The sequence below is a fragment of the Arachis hypogaea genome, chromosome 18 (genome assembly GCF_003086295.3).
Source record: "Arachis hypogaea cultivar Tifrunner chromosome 18, arahy.Tifrunner.gnm2.J5K5, whole genome shotgun sequence".
Classification (NCBI taxonomy): Eukaryota; Viridiplantae; Streptophyta; class Magnoliopsida; order Fabales; family Fabaceae; genus Arachis; species Arachis hypogaea.
The window spans coordinates 125,645,476-125,661,778 of NC_092053.1; the positions used below are offsets into that span (position 1 = coordinate 125,645,476).

The 16,303-nt window shown below is 37.4% G+C and overlaps 3 protein-coding genes across 13 annotated transcripts; all 3 read left to right on the forward strand.

Moving 5' to 3' along the window:
- Positions 1 to 5,364: 5,364 nt before the first annotated feature.
- Positions 5,365 to 9,113, forward strand: LOC112772262 (uncharacterized). Its single transcript, XM_025817168.2, has 7 exons — positions 5,365 to 5,798; positions 6,813 to 6,986; positions 7,072 to 7,164; positions 7,236 to 7,304; positions 7,884 to 8,090; positions 8,582 to 8,707; positions 8,813 to 9,113. The coding sequence occupies exons 1-7, from the start codon at positions 5,556 to 5,558 to the stop codon at positions 8,957 to 8,959; spliced, it is 1,059 nt and encodes a 352-aa protein (XP_025672953.1). The 5' UTR covers positions 5,365 to 5,555; the 3' UTR covers positions 8,960 to 9,113.
- Positions 9,114 to 9,898: 785 nt separating this feature from the next.
- LOC112772264 (uncharacterized) lies at positions 9,899 to 16,071 on the forward strand. Of its 6 annotated transcripts, none has more exons than XM_025817173.2 (3): positions 9,899 to 10,042; positions 15,188 to 15,537; positions 15,701 to 16,071. In XM_025817173.2, exons 2-3 carry the CDS (start codon positions 15,231 to 15,233, stop codon positions 15,715 to 15,717), a joined length of 324 nt encoding a protein of 107 aa, XP_025672958.1. In that variant the 5' UTR covers positions 9,899 to 10,042; positions 15,188 to 15,230; the 3' UTR covers positions 15,718 to 16,071. The 6 variants fall into 6 exon arrangements, with proteins under 6 accessions (XP_025672958.1, XP_025672956.1, XP_025672957.1 ...); XM_025817171.2 differs by having other exon boundaries at positions 9,902 to 10,042; positions 15,179 to 15,537; XM_025817172.3 differs by having other exon boundaries at positions 9,903 to 10,042; positions 15,185 to 15,537.
- LOC112772261 (putative pentatricopeptide repeat-containing protein At3g08820) lies at positions 9,901 to 14,954 on the forward strand. 6 transcript variants are annotated; one of them, XR_003187437.3, is made up of 3 exons: positions 9,901 to 10,042; positions 10,929 to 13,549; positions 13,906 to 14,954. XR_003187437.3 is itself a non-coding variant. In XM_072224252.1 (2 exons), exon 2 carries the CDS (start codon positions 11,108 to 11,110, stop codon positions 13,136 to 13,138), a length of 2,031 nt encoding a protein of 676 aa, XP_072080353.1. In that variant the 5' UTR covers positions 9,902 to 10,042; positions 10,792 to 11,107; the 3' UTR covers positions 13,139 to 14,954. The 6 variants fall into 6 exon arrangements, 2 of the variants coding, with proteins under 2 accessions (XP_072080353.1, XP_072080354.1); XR_003187438.3 differs by having other exon boundaries at positions 14,206 to 14,954; XR_003187439.3 differs by having other exon boundaries at positions 14,262 to 14,954.
- Positions 16,072 to 16,303: the final 232 nt, after the last annotated feature.

Here is a 16,303-nt window from a genome sequence, read left to right on the forward strand (position 1 = left end):
ATTAGATTTTGGCCAACTTAATTAGAATTAGATAACAAAAAAACTTGTATATATAGTATAACTGTTTAAAAATAGTATAGTAAACGAATTAAATTTTCTAAAATGTTAAAAGATAAAAAACTAATTTATCTAATATTATAAAAATATAGGAACAATTTGTCAAATTGTTTTATTAGAAACTAATTGATCTAATACAAATTAATTCTGAGACCAATTTAAAATCACTCTTATTTTATTGATGCATTTCTTCTATCTACTTAAATAGCGTTTTGTGTATATGAAATGAGTTCTTTTTATTTATTCATCTATTTTATTAACCTAAGTTACTTTTATTTTTTTTTCCAAGAGTAAATAAATTTGTTTCGAGAGAAATCTGAGAAAAGTATTTTGTGTATTATTCAGGTTGATGAAAAGTACAATGTACAAGGAGTATATATAGGTGCCAGAAGAATTAAAGTAATAAAAGTATAAAATCTTACAATTAATAATATGCAGATATGTTATATAAATATAAACGATACTAACTAATCTAAAATGATTCTAATAATTCTCTAATGATTCTCTAACATCCCCCGTCAAACTCAAGTGGGAGCTAAGGATACCATCTTAAATTTGGATAACAAAGTCCGGAAACGAGTCAGGTGATGAGCTTTCCTGAAGATATCAGCAGTCTGATCCAGTGTTCCAATAGCAATGAGACGAACAACATCAATAAGGATACGTTGCCGAACAAAGTGACAATCAATCTCAATGTGTTTGGTGCGTTCATGAAAGACATTATTATGGGCAATCTGAATAGCACTGCAGTTGTCACAAAAACATCAATAGGGTACGACTGAGGAGCACCCAAATCTTCGAGAAGCCAACAAATCGAGATAATCTCAGCAGTGGTGTCAGCAAGGGCATGGTACTTAGCCTCTGTGCTTGATCGAGCAGTGAACTTTTGCTTCTTAGCACGCCAAAAAATGAGAGCGTCACAAGAAACAAACAGTAACCAGTTGTAGAACGACGATCAGTGGGATCACCAGCCCAATCAGCATCGGAATATGCCTGAAGGGACAATGAGGAATGGGCAGAAAAATAAAGGCCATGAAATAGAGTGCCTTTGATGTAGCGAAGATTGCGAAGAACTGCCGCATAGTGAGTAGTACGAGGGGCTGACAAGAACTGACTAAGTACATGAACTGAATAGGCGATGTCTGGTCGGGTGACAGTTAAGTAGACGAGTCCTCCAACTAGCTGTCAATAGAGAATAGGATTATCCAAAACAGTGCCATCCATAGGAGTAAATCGAACATTAGGCTCAAGAGGAGTTGACTCAGTGCGACTATTTGTAATTCCGGCTCGAGCAAGAAGATCTGAAGCATATTTAGCTTGAGAGAGATAGATGCCATCATCGGTGGATATGACTTCTAGTTCTAGACCAAGAAAATAGCTAAGAGAACCAAGATCTTTCATCTCAAAAGTATGCTGAAGGGACGCCTTGAGATCAGAGATACCATCAGCATCATCTCCAGTAATGATCATGTCACCTTCTGTTTCAAATCTCCATTAAAAAATGCATTCTTCACATCCATCTAATTGAGAGACCATTTTTTAACCGTAGCAATGGCAAGAAGAGCTCGAACAGATGTGAGACGAGCAACAGGAGCAAAAGTCTCTTCATAGTCAATACCATACTCTTGCGTATAACATTGAGCAACCCATCATGCCTTATAACGGTCAATAGAACTATCAGAGCGAGTCTTGATCTTGTATACCCATCTGCTTCCCACAACTTCCTGGTTAGAAGGAGAATCAACCAAGTCCTAAGTATGTGCTTTTTCAAGTGCCTGTATTTCTTCCTGCATTGCTTGTTGCCAATTTGGATTTGTGGAGGCTTCTCTAAATGACTTAGGTTCATGTTGATGAAGAATAGTAAAAAAATAATGATAATCAAGAAGATTAAGAGGTGGATTTCTCACCCTAGAACAGCGAGTAGAAGGAGGAGGCATGACGGTAGGAGTAGGAGCGTTGTCCGGTCCGGAATCATCGGAAGATGGAGAAGGCGGAAGAACAGGAGGCTGTGGAGGGTGACTCGAGATCGAACCTGTAGAATCATCACTAGGAAAGTGATCAATATTTGGGTTAGTGAAAAAAGGTGACTGAGTAGGAGAAATAGACTCAAAGGAGGAGAACCGAGAAAACATGTGATGCTCCCAGAAGACAACATGACGAGATATACGAATACGTTTAGAAAGAGGATCCCAACAATAATAACCGTTGTGTTTAGTGCCATAACCAAGGAAATAGCACATACGAGTCCGAGGTTCAAGTTTAATATGTTCATGAGGCTAAAGAAGAACAAAACAGGCACAACCGAATACTCAAAGAGAGCTATAATCTGGGGAGGTATGATAAAGACGCTCAAAGGGAGTAGCATTACCAAGAATAGAAGAAGGGAGTCTATTGATAACATGAACAGCAGTAAGAACAGTTTCACCCTAAGTACGCTCAGGACACGAAGAAGAAAGAAGCATTGCACGAACAGAGTCAAGAATGTGACGGTGTTTGTGTTCAACTCGGCCATTTTGTTGAGATGTACCAGGATAAGAAAACTCAGACAAGGTACCCTGTTATGCAAGAAAGGTTAAGAGTTTGGAATCACAGTATTCCATAGCATTATCACGGCGAAAAACCTTAATGACTTTGGAAAACTGAGTTTTAATCATAGTGGCAAAGTTAATATAAATCTGAGGTAACTTATGGCGATTGGTCATCAAATAAACCCAAGTAAAGCGTGAATAATCATCAATGAAAACAATAAAGTATCGAGCTCCTCCCATGAAAGCGGTGGGAGTGGGATCCCAAACATCAGAGTGAATGAGATCAAAAGGAGAGCAAGCAAGAGAGGAATTATTGTGAAAAGATAAAGCAGGTTGTTTGCCAGTTTGATAAGAAATGCAATCAAAAGATTCATTAGGAACCTGACCCAAAACACCTTGGAACACAAGAGGATGTAATTTTCCTAAGGAGCTGTGGGCAAGATGTTGATGCCATAAGTGAAGGGTAGATGGAGAAGAAGCAGCACAAAGATTTGGTACAAGAGGAATATGAAGATTCTCGACTTCAAACAACCTTCCAACCTTACGTCCAGTCCCGACGACTTGTCCCATCCGACGATCCTGTACACGACAACTAGAGATAGAAAAAGTGACATCAAAACCCAGATCAACAAGTTGACCAACAGAAATAAGATTAAAGTTTAAGTTGGGAATAAAATAAGTATCAGGAAGATTAAGAGTCGACTGGGAGATAGAACCCTTGTGTGTTGTGTGCAATAAGGAACCATTAGCAGTATTAACAGAGGGTCCATTTGTAGTGGTAGACAGAGACGAGAAGAGATTACGCAGTGGAGACATGAGATTAAAGCATCCCGAGTCAAAATACCATTTAGAATTACCTGGAGGAGTCGAAAGAGTAGCAGGGGTATTACCAGAAAGGGAGAGAAGACACTGAGGAAGAGACGCAATATCAGATAGAGAGACAGGAGACGGGTTGAGAGGAGCAGAAGTGGTAGATTCAAGAGTAGCATCAACAGCAGAAGCAGGCTCAGGACGTGGTGGGCGAGTAGGACAGGTAGTAATCAAATGTCCCGAGAGCTGACAATAATGGCAGCTAATATGACCTTTTCTGGTGGCATGTGTGACATTCAACAGAGGGACAGACGGAGAAGAGGTGCCCAAAACGGTTACAATTTCGACAGAATTTATTCTTTATGTGTGTGGTAGCAAAAACAACTGACTTTTCCATAATAGCAGATACAAAGATCACGGAGAGGAGAGAAAAACTGCAACTTGGGAGCCGAAAATGAGAAAACGGAGGGCAAAATCGGAAGGAGCTCACCAAAAAATCTTAGGGAGGGTCCCACTGGTCTGCCACGTCAGCAACACGTCAATGCCACGTCAGCAAAGCGGTGGCACGTGGCAGCGTCTGACTGGAGAGAGGAGGCACGCTGGCGCTGAGCTAGACGCGGGTCGGCGTTGCAGGTCGGGCTGGGTGGAACGCGGGGCGTGTTGCTGGAGGCTAACGGTGTGACACGTGGAGGCTTGCGGAGCGTGCGATCTGCACGAAGATCCAACGGCTGCTGAAGCTTCTGGGCAGAGAAGAATGGGTGTGGCCAGTGATATTTTGGCGGCGCGTGACAGCGCATGTGGACGTTTCTGGCGGCGTGGCGGAGTTCCTTGTACTCGTGAGAATGAGACGAAGACAATGATATGGTCTTCTGGCGGCGCGTGAGGGAGCGTCCAGTAGCGACAGGCGGCAAGTGTGGTGGCGTTGGAAAGCTTGCAACGAAAAGAAGGTGAGGGTAATGGCGGTGACAAACCAAGGCGTCGGGAGGAAGTTGAAAACTGAGTATGAAGTACTGTCGGTGAAACAAGATAAAGGAGCTAGAAACCAAGTGTTCCTGGAAAAAAAAAGCCTAAGCTCTTGATACCATGTTAGAAATAAGAGAGAAATATGAGAAAAGTATTTTGTGTATTATTCAGGTTGATGAAAAGTACAATGTACAATGGGTATATATAGGTGCAAGAAGAATCAAAATAATAAAAGCATAAAATCCTACAATTAATATGCAAATATGCTATATAAATATAAACGATACTAACTGATCTAAAATTATTCTACTAATTCTCTAATGATTCTATAACAAAATTAATCTAGTCAATATATATTATATGTTTCCAGTCATTCGTTTTAAAAGCATCCAATTTCAAACCAGAATGCAACTTTATAAAATTGGATTCTTTCTTATTTTTTTTTATTTGAGAATATAAAATATAATTTTTTATTATATATTTTATAGGTAGAATTAAAAAATATATAAAAAATATAAAAAATAAAAAATTATATTTCATATTATTCATTAAAAAAATTGAACTATTTTTTAAGATTGAATTTAATTTTTAAAACAAAATAAAACATGACATGAAAACAAAATACAAAAATTAATATTTTTTTTATTTTATTTAATAATAAATTAGAATAAATTATAAAAATTTAATTTATTTTATTTTTTTAATTTAAAAATTAAAAAAATATAATAATAAAAATATCATTATTAAAAATAAATAAACTAATAAAAAATAAAAAATAAATTATATATTAATATTTTTATATTTTTAATAAATATAAAATATACTAATTAAATATTTTTAAAAAAAATATTTTTGTCTATATTTTATTTACTAAATACAATTTTATCTTTTTCGTAATTTTATCTTAGTATTTGCACGTAAACAAAAGCAGTTACGCATACTAACTGTATATACAGTTATACACGCAAGTGGGTAGTGGGTAGCTTCCTTTTTATTTTTTCTTTTTGGGGTAGCGTGGGGCCCCAATAATAAGAAAAGAGTTGAACATTGTATGGCCATTGCACAGTCATCAAGCCCCGCCACGCCCTATAAGTAAAGCACAATGAAAAACAAGCGGAGATCCAAAACCCCACTCAATCTCCCGCCTTTTAAACACTCACAATTCACTAATTCACAAATCCCACGACACGCAAAGCAATGGACCTTCCCGTCGTAGATCTCTCTCCGTACCTCGCCGCCTCGCCCGCCCAACTCAGTCCCGAACTCACCGCCCTGTGCGGCGAAGTGAGCCGGAGCCTGAGGGAGACGGGAGCGCTTCTTGTGAAGGATCCACGGTGTTCCGTTGAAGACAATGATCGCTTCATAGACATGATGGAGAGATACTTTCAGAGCCCTCAGGATTTCAAGCAGCGTCACGAGCGCCCCTACTTGCATTACCAGGTAATGCTCCCTACGATGAAGAATTTTTTTTTGGGAAGAGAATGAAGACTAGTATGTAATCTATCTTCAAATATTAATAAAAATAAAATGATATATTTTTATAAATAGGTATTTAATTATCTATCAAAAGAGAATTTTTATTCTCTTCAACATTTTTTCTCTCTGCCATAGCATGCAACTTTTTTTTTTTAAGTTTAATTTTTAATTCTAAGGTTAAATGACCAATTTGGCACAAAAGATTTTCACTTTGATATTAGTGAAAAGAGTTTAGGGTTTAGACGGTCATCCAATTGGATTCATGAATTTTTTAGTGGTTTTGAAAATAGGTAAATTTATGGTGATTTGGTATGCGGGAAACTCTCTTTTACTTAATGTATGAAAATTAAATTCGTTAAAGAAATTTGCCCTGACCGCCAAAATATTAAAAGATGTTTGATGTTTGTTAAAATGCATTGACCGTCATCTTTTGTGGAATAAACCTTCCAGAGATTTCTAGATTTTTGTATGTGAATGTTTGATAATTTGTTATTGACGTGTGAGCAATTATAGTTGTAAAGTGTCTTGCAGTTCTCAAAAATGAAAATTCCTTGCGTGATCCTTCAGAATTTTGATAAATTCTTTGCTTAGCTATGTGGCATGCTAATCTCTGAACTAGACAAGATATGATAAATATTTGTAATTTTAAAGGATGATGTTAGAAGCTTTCTAATTGGCTAACATGACTGATGCTATTTAATATTTTTATTACTTTTCAAGTATGAGTTTATTGTTTTCTGATGAGAATCTATATATTTGATGATTAACATTATCACTTCAGCACTGTTGTAGTAGCAAGCATTGTGCTGCTAACTTTCTGATAGTTGACTTAAGGTTGGAGAAAATAGGATTCATACATTGCCTCAATTTTATTTGCTTTTCTTTATTGTCGTCTGATAGTTTTGAATTTTGATGGCAAAGAGAATATATCCTGGATGCATGATAATCATGAACACTTTTTACAAATGGATTTGTTAGGTTGGGGTTACACCGGAAAAAGTAGAGGTTCCAAGAAGCTTGGTCGATGAAGAAATGCAAGAAAAACTGAAAGCAATGCCTAAAGAATACCAGCCACATGCTCCTGTTGGGCCTGATCTCAAATGGAGATACTTTTGGAGAATTGGTCCTCGACCATCAAATACCCGTTTTAAGGTGTCATGTCTATCATTTATTTCCCATAAAAGCTATGTGTTGTTAGCTTTGATTCTTTGTTCCTAATGCTATCTGAATTTTGCAGGAACTCAATGCTGAGCCTGTCATACCTGAAGGTTTCTCTGAATGGAAAGAAACCATGGATTCCTGGGGAAACAAAATGATAGCAGCAATTGAAGTGAGTTGTTTAAGTGTTCTTTCATACTATTTCTCACGTGAGTTATCTAAATTTTGATATTTCTATCTTAGGTGGTTGCTGAAATGGCAGCTATTGGGTTTGGTCTTCAGAAGGATGCATTCACTTCTCTTATGAAGCTGGTGAGTATGTTTGACAATTAGCGAACCCTTTTCTGCACACTTCCCAATAAATTGCTTCCTGGTGGATCTTTTTTTTTTTTTTTTTGGCCTGTTAGATGAACCATTGACAACAACACTAGACAACGCATTAAAAGCAAAATTAAGTAAAATGAGTTGATAAAAGAATTATTTGTCATACAAGAAATAATGTTGAATGCCAACTAGTAAGAATAAAGATTATCGAATCAACACTTCACTTGCAATTACACATCCTCAAGTTTCAAAATGCTCCCTTATTTTGGCAGTCTTCTACTGTAAGAGTTGCAAGCAAAGCATACTTTGATATTTATCCACTATTATCTGTAGTTATCTATCATATGCAAAGAAAGGCACATAGACCTTTGTTGAACCTCCAAAATGAGCTGGATGGTTTTCTTGTGGGCATAGATATATTTTCGAATTGTTTCATAATCGAATGATTCCTGCTTGGCAGTTTTTGAACTCTCAAACTCAGCAATGACTTCATCTTTTTCTAATTTGTTTTTTTACAATTATCTGTGATTTCTATTCACTGAAATCTCTTGTATTGTCATGTACCAGGGCCCCCATTTGTTAGCTCCCACAGGGAGTGATCTTCAAAAATATGGTCAAGAAGGAACAGTTCTTGCAGGATATCACTATGACCTTAACTTCCTAACAATACATGGTAAAAGTAGGTTTCCTGGTTTGAATATCTGGTTAAAAAATGGACAAAAGGTTGAAGTGAAGGTTCCATTAGGATGTCTCCTTATTCAGACAGGAAAGCAGGTAATTTTTAAAATCACCTGAATCTACTGGTATTTCAATGGAAAGAATTCAAAGTTTATATTGCAACAAGAAACATTTACTTAGCCAACTTACATATCCTTGAACTATTTAATTTACTTGACTCAATTAACATCTATATTCTATCACATCATAGAATGAGTATCTAAACTTTGGGTCTTACTAATGAGGAGTTGAGGACCCTAAGGCCCCTTGTTACGGTTAATAGAAGATAGTCTTTTTAGTTTTTGATACATTGAAAGCTTCTAAAAGTTTAATTTTCAATAAAATCTTGTCAATTTTTGTAACCTTGACAAGGGCGCTAAAGACACTTGTTAGCAAAGTCCTTAAATTTTATATTGTTTTAGCCTCTAATTGTATTCTTGTTGCTTCTTGTGAGCACAAGCATTTACATAATTTGACATCCCTCCATGATGAATGATATTGACTCTTGAAATTATCAATGGCCTTGTCCACGTGACATCAAATTTCAGATAGAGTGGTTAACTGGAGGGGACTGCATAGCTGGCATGCATGAGGTAGTAGTCACAAATAGAACTGTTGAAGCAATCAGAACAGCAGAAGAGCAAAAACGTAGCTTATGGAGAGTCTCTTCAACGGTGAGTGAGGATAGAAAGATGAAATCTTTGATTGTAAGAGCTCATTGAAAAAAGAATTTGATGTAGGTTATACTGACTTGTAACATTTTTCTCTGGTACATGTAGTTGTTTGCCCACATAGCTTCTGATGCAGTTCTGAAGCCATTGGGACATTTTGTGGAATCGCCATTGGCAAGCAAATATCCACCACTTTGTGCAGGAGAGTATGTTGAACAAGAGCTTGCAGTGATCAATCTTAAGGGACAAAAATGACAGCTTTTCATGTTCGACAATTGTAATAATTTCATAATAAAATTGGGATAAATTATGATTGGTACAGATTATGGTTTCATTGTCTCAAGGAAAAACTATTTGTGGTTCCAATGCAACTAAATTATTTCAATACATAAAATTTCTTTATATTTCAGCTTTTCGTCACCCTAAAGCATACAGTAAGTACAAAGATATCAGGAAAGAGAAGTGCTATGAAAATCCACGCAATTCAAAGTGCAAAAGCAAAATAGTAGTAGCGAATAAATTATAAATCAAATGATATAGTTTTTCCATAATCTATACTCATTTAAGAGGTCGCAGACTCTATTTTTAGTTAAAAAAATTGTAGTAAATGTAAAAATATTAAAATAAGGAGAAAAAAGTGGAACTTCACTTCGTTGTGGGATAAGAGGAAGCAGAACTCGGACCTTCAAAATGTAAAAAAAAATTACCCAGAACAAGAAAAGCGGAGAGTCCGAATTCCACGCTGCAAATCGGACCATGCGAATCGAACCCTCCGATTTGTGTACTCTGAATTTTCCTCTGATTTGTGTATTCTCACAATTTTAAAAAACACAAAAAATTATCATATTAAAGTATATCAATCATTTTGCTTTCATATCAAAATTTTTTAGCCTATCTACCCATTGGAAAATACATAGAATACATGCAAGTAGAGCGTGGCTTCCAGCTACCCTTTCTTCTCCTTCTCTTCAGTTGAGACTTCAGAGAGCTGCCACCTGAAACCCTAGCTTCTCCACCACCGTCCGTCGAGCTCAGGCACCACCTTCCTCGTCTGGTCATCCGCCCTTCTTCTTCATTCAACAATCGCACCCCCTTCCTCGAGCTCGGCATCAGTCCCTGGTCTTCGTCTGCTCCGTCGGGCTCAAGCACCACCATCTTCGTCTGGCCGTGGTGCTTGAAGTTTCCAACCCACCAATAGCAACATCTTCCTCGAGCTCGACGCGTTGGAGTCTGCTTTTCGTTTGTCAGCCGCAGCTTCTTCCAATCCACCGTCGCCTGCCCTCCGTCTTCAGTGAGCTTCTGCCCCTATGCTTAGACTGCTCAGAAGTCAGAACGAAGGTTTACAATTCTGCTAGTGCTACTCATATTGGTTTCTTTATTTTTTTTGGTTTGAATTTTTCGTTCTTGGTTCTTTGTTCGTCGATTTAGGATTCTGCTGCTGCTAGTGTTGTTCAGATTGAATTGTTGAATGATTACTTGGTTAGCTCTGTTCATTGCTACTGTGTTGTGTTGAATTGTGTTGTGCTGGACTCTGTTTTGTTGCTTGAAAATAATTTAGCTGAACTTATTTTTGTTGCTACTCTTCATTGTTAATCTCTGAAAAAGTTTATTAATATTTTTTAAAATTATGCTAAAAGTATGCTCATTGTTAATTTTTGGAGGAATTTTTAATGTTTGTTGAAATTATGCTGAAATGATGCTCATCGTTAATTTTTTAAAAAGTTTATTAATCTTTGTAAAAATTATGCTGAAATTGTGTTCATTATTACTGCTGATTGTTAATCTTTAGTAAAGTTTATTAATCTTCGTTAAAATTATGTTAAAACTTTGTTAATTTTTGAATTTTTTTTTGTTATTTGACTTTTGAATTTGTATTTTGATAAAATTATAAGATTTTAGTTAATAATATTTTAAATTTAGATGATATTTTAAAATTTATATTAAATTATAATTATAGTTTAATATATTTATTTATATTTTATTTATTATTTTATTATAAAATAATTTTTTTAGTTGAAAACCACATTTAAATCAATTGAATTAGTAAATCAGTGATTAGAATGATTTGATAACCGATTACTTTTCAGAACCTTGGATACAACTCGAAACAGTTAAAATTTTAATGGCCAATATGATGCTCGAAACAAATTTCTGGGTCAACTTGAGTATTACTTCACTGCTACTATTTTCTGAATCCGTTGGTACTTGGTATTGGCAACTGCAGTACAGGGCTTAAGCTGTGTGGCACTGTACAGAGTTGATGCTTCGGGAAACTGTGCTGCTCCAGACGGCGACGACGTTCAGAGACGTAACCTGCATTCGGCATCGTTGCACCACCGCACATGCTATCATTGGCCTGTTTCTCTCTCTTGTCTTGAAATTGCTTCCTGTTGATGACTTCCCATGGCGGCTATGGAGCTCAAGCACTGCCTCCTCCATGGCCTCAACTCCTTCAACCACCTCAGGACTGCCCACTGCCGCCTCCTCCGCCTCTACATCGACCACGATAACTACCTTCTCAACATCATCCTCCAGTATTCATTTTTCTTTCGCAACACGACCTACGCCAAGCGCGTCTTCTCCCAATCCAAGAACCCTAACATATACCTCTTTAACACTATGATCCGTGGAACGGTCTCCAACGACTCCTTCAACGACGCCGTTCTGTTTTACAACTCAATGCGCAGCGCCGGGTTCTTGCCAGACAACTACACGTTCACTTTTGTACTCAAAGCGTGTGCCAGGCTGGCGGATTTTCCGTTTGGCGTCAAGCTCCATTCACTTGTTGTGAAAATGGGATTCGATTGTGACGTGTTTGTCAAGACAAGTCTTGTTTGTTTGTATTCGAAATGTGGGTACTTAAAGGATGCACGGAAGGTGTTTGATGATATTCCTGAGAAGAATGTTGTTTCGTGGACCGCTATTATCTGTGGGTATATTGGGTGTGGCCTTCACGAGGAAGCAGTTGGTTTGTTTAGAGAGTTGTTAGAGGTGGGCGTGAAGCCAGATAATTTCACTCTCGTTCGGGTTTTGTATTCGTGTTCTCAGTTAGGGGACTTGGCCAGTGGAGAGTGGATTGATAAGTATATAACTGAGAGTGGTTTCCATAGAAATGTGTTTGTGTTGACTTCTTTGGTTGACATGTATGCCAAGTGCGGGAGCATGGAGAAGGCGCGGCAGGTTTTTGATGGAATGGTTGAGAGGGATATTGTTTGTTGGAGTGCCATGATTCAGGGCTATGCATCCAACGGGCTTCCTAAGGAAGCACTTGACTTGTTCTTTGAGATGCAGAGGGAGAATCTGAGGCCTGATTGCTATGCCATGGTGGGAGTTCTTTCTGCATGTGCGAGGTTGGGAGCACTGGAGTTGGGGAATTGGGCTAAGGGATTGTTGGATGCTGATGAGTTTTTGTCGAATCCTGTACTAGGCACTGCCTTAATTGACTTTTATGCTAAATGTGGAAGCATTGCACAAGCGGTGGATATTTTCAGAATGATGAAGGGAAAGGATCGTGTGGTGTTCAACGCCATAATTTCTGGACTGGCTATGAGCGGACATGTTCGGGCCACATTTGGGGTATTTGGACAAATGGAGAAGTATGGAATTCAGCCAGATGGGAATACTTTTGTTGGCTTACTTTGCGGGTGTGCCCATGCTGGTTTGGTTAATGATGGTCGACGATATTTCGATAGCATGAGTCATGTCTTTTCTTTAAGTCCTACTATCGAGCATTATGGATGCATGGTGGATCTTCTATCCCGTGCAGGCTTGTTGGTCGAAGCACATAATTTGATCAAGAGTATGCCAATGAAACCGAATACTATTGTTTTGGGGGCATTATTGGGAGGATGCAGGTTGCATCGTGATACTAAATTGGCAGAACCCGTGTTAAAGCAGCTGATTGAGTTAGAACCATGGAATTCAGGACATTATGTTCTCTTATCAAATATATATTCAGCAAGTCGTAGATGGGATGAAGCAGAAAGGGTTAGGTTAACGCTGAACGAGAAAGGAATGCAAAAATTACCTGGGTGTAGTTGGGTTGAAGTGGATGGGGTTGTTCATGAATTCCTTGTAGGAGATACTTCCCATCCTATGTCACAGAAGATATATGAGAAACTTGAAAGTTTGTTTAAGGAATTGAGAGAAGTCGGTTATAGTCCGACTACTGAGTTTGTGCTCTTTGATATAGAGGAAGAGGAGAAGGAGTACTTCCTTGGCTGTCATAGTGAGAAATTAGCCATTGCATTTGCCCTGATCAATACTGGGGAAAATGACATCATTCGTGTTGTTAAAAATCTACGCGTATGTGGTGATTGTCATGAGGCCATAAAACTCATTTCCAAAGTTACAGGGAGAGAGATAATCATTAGGGATAATAACAGATTCCATTGTTTCAGAGAAGGTTCATGTTCTTGTGGAGATTATTGGTAGCATTTTGTGATGTAGACTAGTATAGAATCCGATCTCATTGTTTGCTGCACTTCAAAAGTTGACAAAAGAGTTTCTCTTGCATATGTTAAAATGTTCTGCTAAACCTCCATGAACATTTTGATGGAGGAAAATGAAACATGAGACTCTTGCAGGGACAGACCTTCAAAATTATGGTCAAGAAGGAACTGTTCTTGCAGGATATCACTATGATGTTAACTTCGTAACAATTCATAGTGAAGGCAGGTTTCCTGGTTTGAACATCTGGTTAAGAAATGGACAAAAGGTTGAAGTGAAGCTTTCATTACGAAGTCTCCTTATTCAGACAGGAAAGCGGGTATTTTGAAAATTAGCTGAATCTGCTGGTAAAATTTCAACGTAAAGAATTAAAGCCAATTTTACCTGAATCAAGTAGTGAGCATCTATCTCAAGTTTTTATCAATTGTTAGATTGAATATTTAAACTTTGGGTTTTGCTAATGAGTAAGGCACTTGTTAAGGCTTAATAAAAAGTATGTTTTTAAATCTTCAGTGCACTGAATGCATTGAAGTCTTCAAAATGTTAAAATCTTACTATTTTTTGAAACTTTTACAAGGGCCTTAAGGGCGCTTAATAGCAAGAACCCTTAAAGTTTAAACTGTTGTAGGCTCTAGTTTTATCGTCATTGCCTCTTGTGAGAGCAAATAATTTGAAATCTTTCTATGATAAGTGTCTTGACATTACCAATGGCCTTTTCTGTCCCTTTTTTTAATGTTCCAAAATATGGATAGATTGGTTAACCGAAGGGGACTGCATAGCTGGCGTGCATGATGTAATTGTCAAAAATGCTATTATTGATGCATTCAGAATAGCACAAGAGCAAAAATGTAGCTTATGGGGAGTCTCTTCAATGATGAGTGAGGATAGAAAGATGTAATCTTTAATAGGAATAAGCAAGATCTTAATGATCATGGCACTAGTCTCTCCATCTTTGCTTCATTACATTCTTAAGTCTTTCTTTGATATTCATATTGTTTTTGCTGAGTTACTCCTCACTAGCTTCGTGGATCGTTGGCTTTCTCCTCCTTTAGGTGCAATAAAGTTGAATGTTGATGGTTGTTTGTTTGGTGATGGTACCTCTTAACAGAATTGTTGGTGCAAATTGGGTGCTGGGATTTGTTGGGAGGTAACCTGAAAGCATGGCTTCCGTAATATTGTGCACGAGATGGATTTCTGGGAGGCTTTTTTCTTGCGCCAGTGTCACCGGGCAAATGGGTCCATATGCTCAGTGGCTGATTTTTGCAATTCATAGGCTTCTAAGGCGTGCTTGGCAGGTTTGTTGTGTCTTGATTTCTAGGAATGCAAACAAATGTGCCAATGCTTTAACTTGTGGTGGTGCAGCGCAAAGGAATGACCTCCAAATCGTTGCGTTTCCTCAGTGGTTACGCAACTTCTGCGAGTTGATGCTTATTTGTTTTAGCTTCTAGCTTTTCTTTGTTTCTACCTTCTATACTCTACCAAAATCAAGAGCTTAATGAAATTGACTTTGATGAGGGTTATATTGACTTGTAACATTTGTCTGCCACATGTAATTGTTTACACATAGCATAAGATGCAGTTCTGAAGACATTGGGACATCTTGTAGAATCGCTACAAGCAAACCAATTCTCACCACTTTGTCAAGCAGGAGAGCATGCTAGCTTGCACTGATCAATCTTATTGTAGTAATTTTCATACATTATAGTGTACAAAGCTTTTCAGAAAATATGTAAAAAAACATTAAGAACCATGTAGTGAACTATTTATGATTCTTGCATACATCTTACTATGCAATTCCTAATGTTTTGTTAATTAATAAGGTAATTACAAATGTTATTCACATCATTTGAACCCTATAACTGTTGGTAACCATGCCCCAATAGCATTTGATGTTAATCTCTTACTAGGAGTCTAGGACTATACCTTGTAATAAGCATGACCTTTAGTTAGAACAGCTATAATGCATGACATTTAGTTATTTATCATGTATAAATTCAAAATACGTCTAATTGATTGCTTTGCTAGTAATAGCAGGAAGGAAGCTCTCACTGATAGAAAGGGCTAGAGCAATTAAAGGATGAAGCTTTTTGAATCAAAGGTTCCCTGGTTCTTTCTGGTTTTGTATTGCATCACAATTTTGGGGGCAAAAGGCCAAAGTACACCTTGCACAAGCACTTTCTTCTCTGCCCTAGTGCAGCTCTTACCTTGCAGGACAGCAGTTGCTCCTTTCAGCCCCATCCCACCTTCCGACGACTGCTGTAATGCCGTCATGGCATTAGGTCAACCGTGTTTGTGTTTTCTTGTGAATGGCCCTCCGATATCTGGTGTAGACCGGAACATGGCTTTGCAGCTTCCAGAGAAGTGCGCTGCAAACTTCGAGCCATGTAAATTCCCTCTTTCGTGCACACGTCTGCACATGCATTCAGATACATTATCTAGATAATCAAATAATTAGCTTATAAACAATTGTTATAAATCTTAATGAAAAAATTGGTGATAATGCTTCAAGTTTGAATGATTAACCCGTTATTTTTCTTCATCATGCAGGTGATATCATGAAGTGAAGAGGCTAGAGACTAGAGCAGATATGCATTTTTAGACTCGAGTATTTTTATTAGGCGCCACCTTTGTAGTGCTTCTCACAATAAGGTTGCATGGGATTATGTGATGAATGAAAATTAGGTTGAGTTCAATCCATGTTGCTGTATGGTTACATAGAGCATCATGTGAAAACATAAGTCCTTATCCATCATGCATGTTCTTTCACTATGATCATTCTAATATATATCTCTTACTCCACTATAGCAGCCATGTTCTGTCTCATGGTTATAGTATGCCTTTTAAATGTAAAAAATTCAGACAAGATTTGGTTAGTCTACGCTCTTTTTGTTCTTAAATAAATAAATGTTGGTTGGACATCTCTGTCTCTCTCTCTCTCTCTCTCTCATATATATATATATATATATATATATAACAAAAAATGGTATTAAAACATTAATTTTTAACAGAAATGTTATTTTGACAAATGGATGCCTTTTTTTTGTCTTACACAAATGAATGCTTTAACTCATTCACGAGCAGCAAATGATTTCTCCTGTGCAACCGTTGTGTTGATCAAAAGTTTCCAAATGGGCCATGGAAATTTGCATG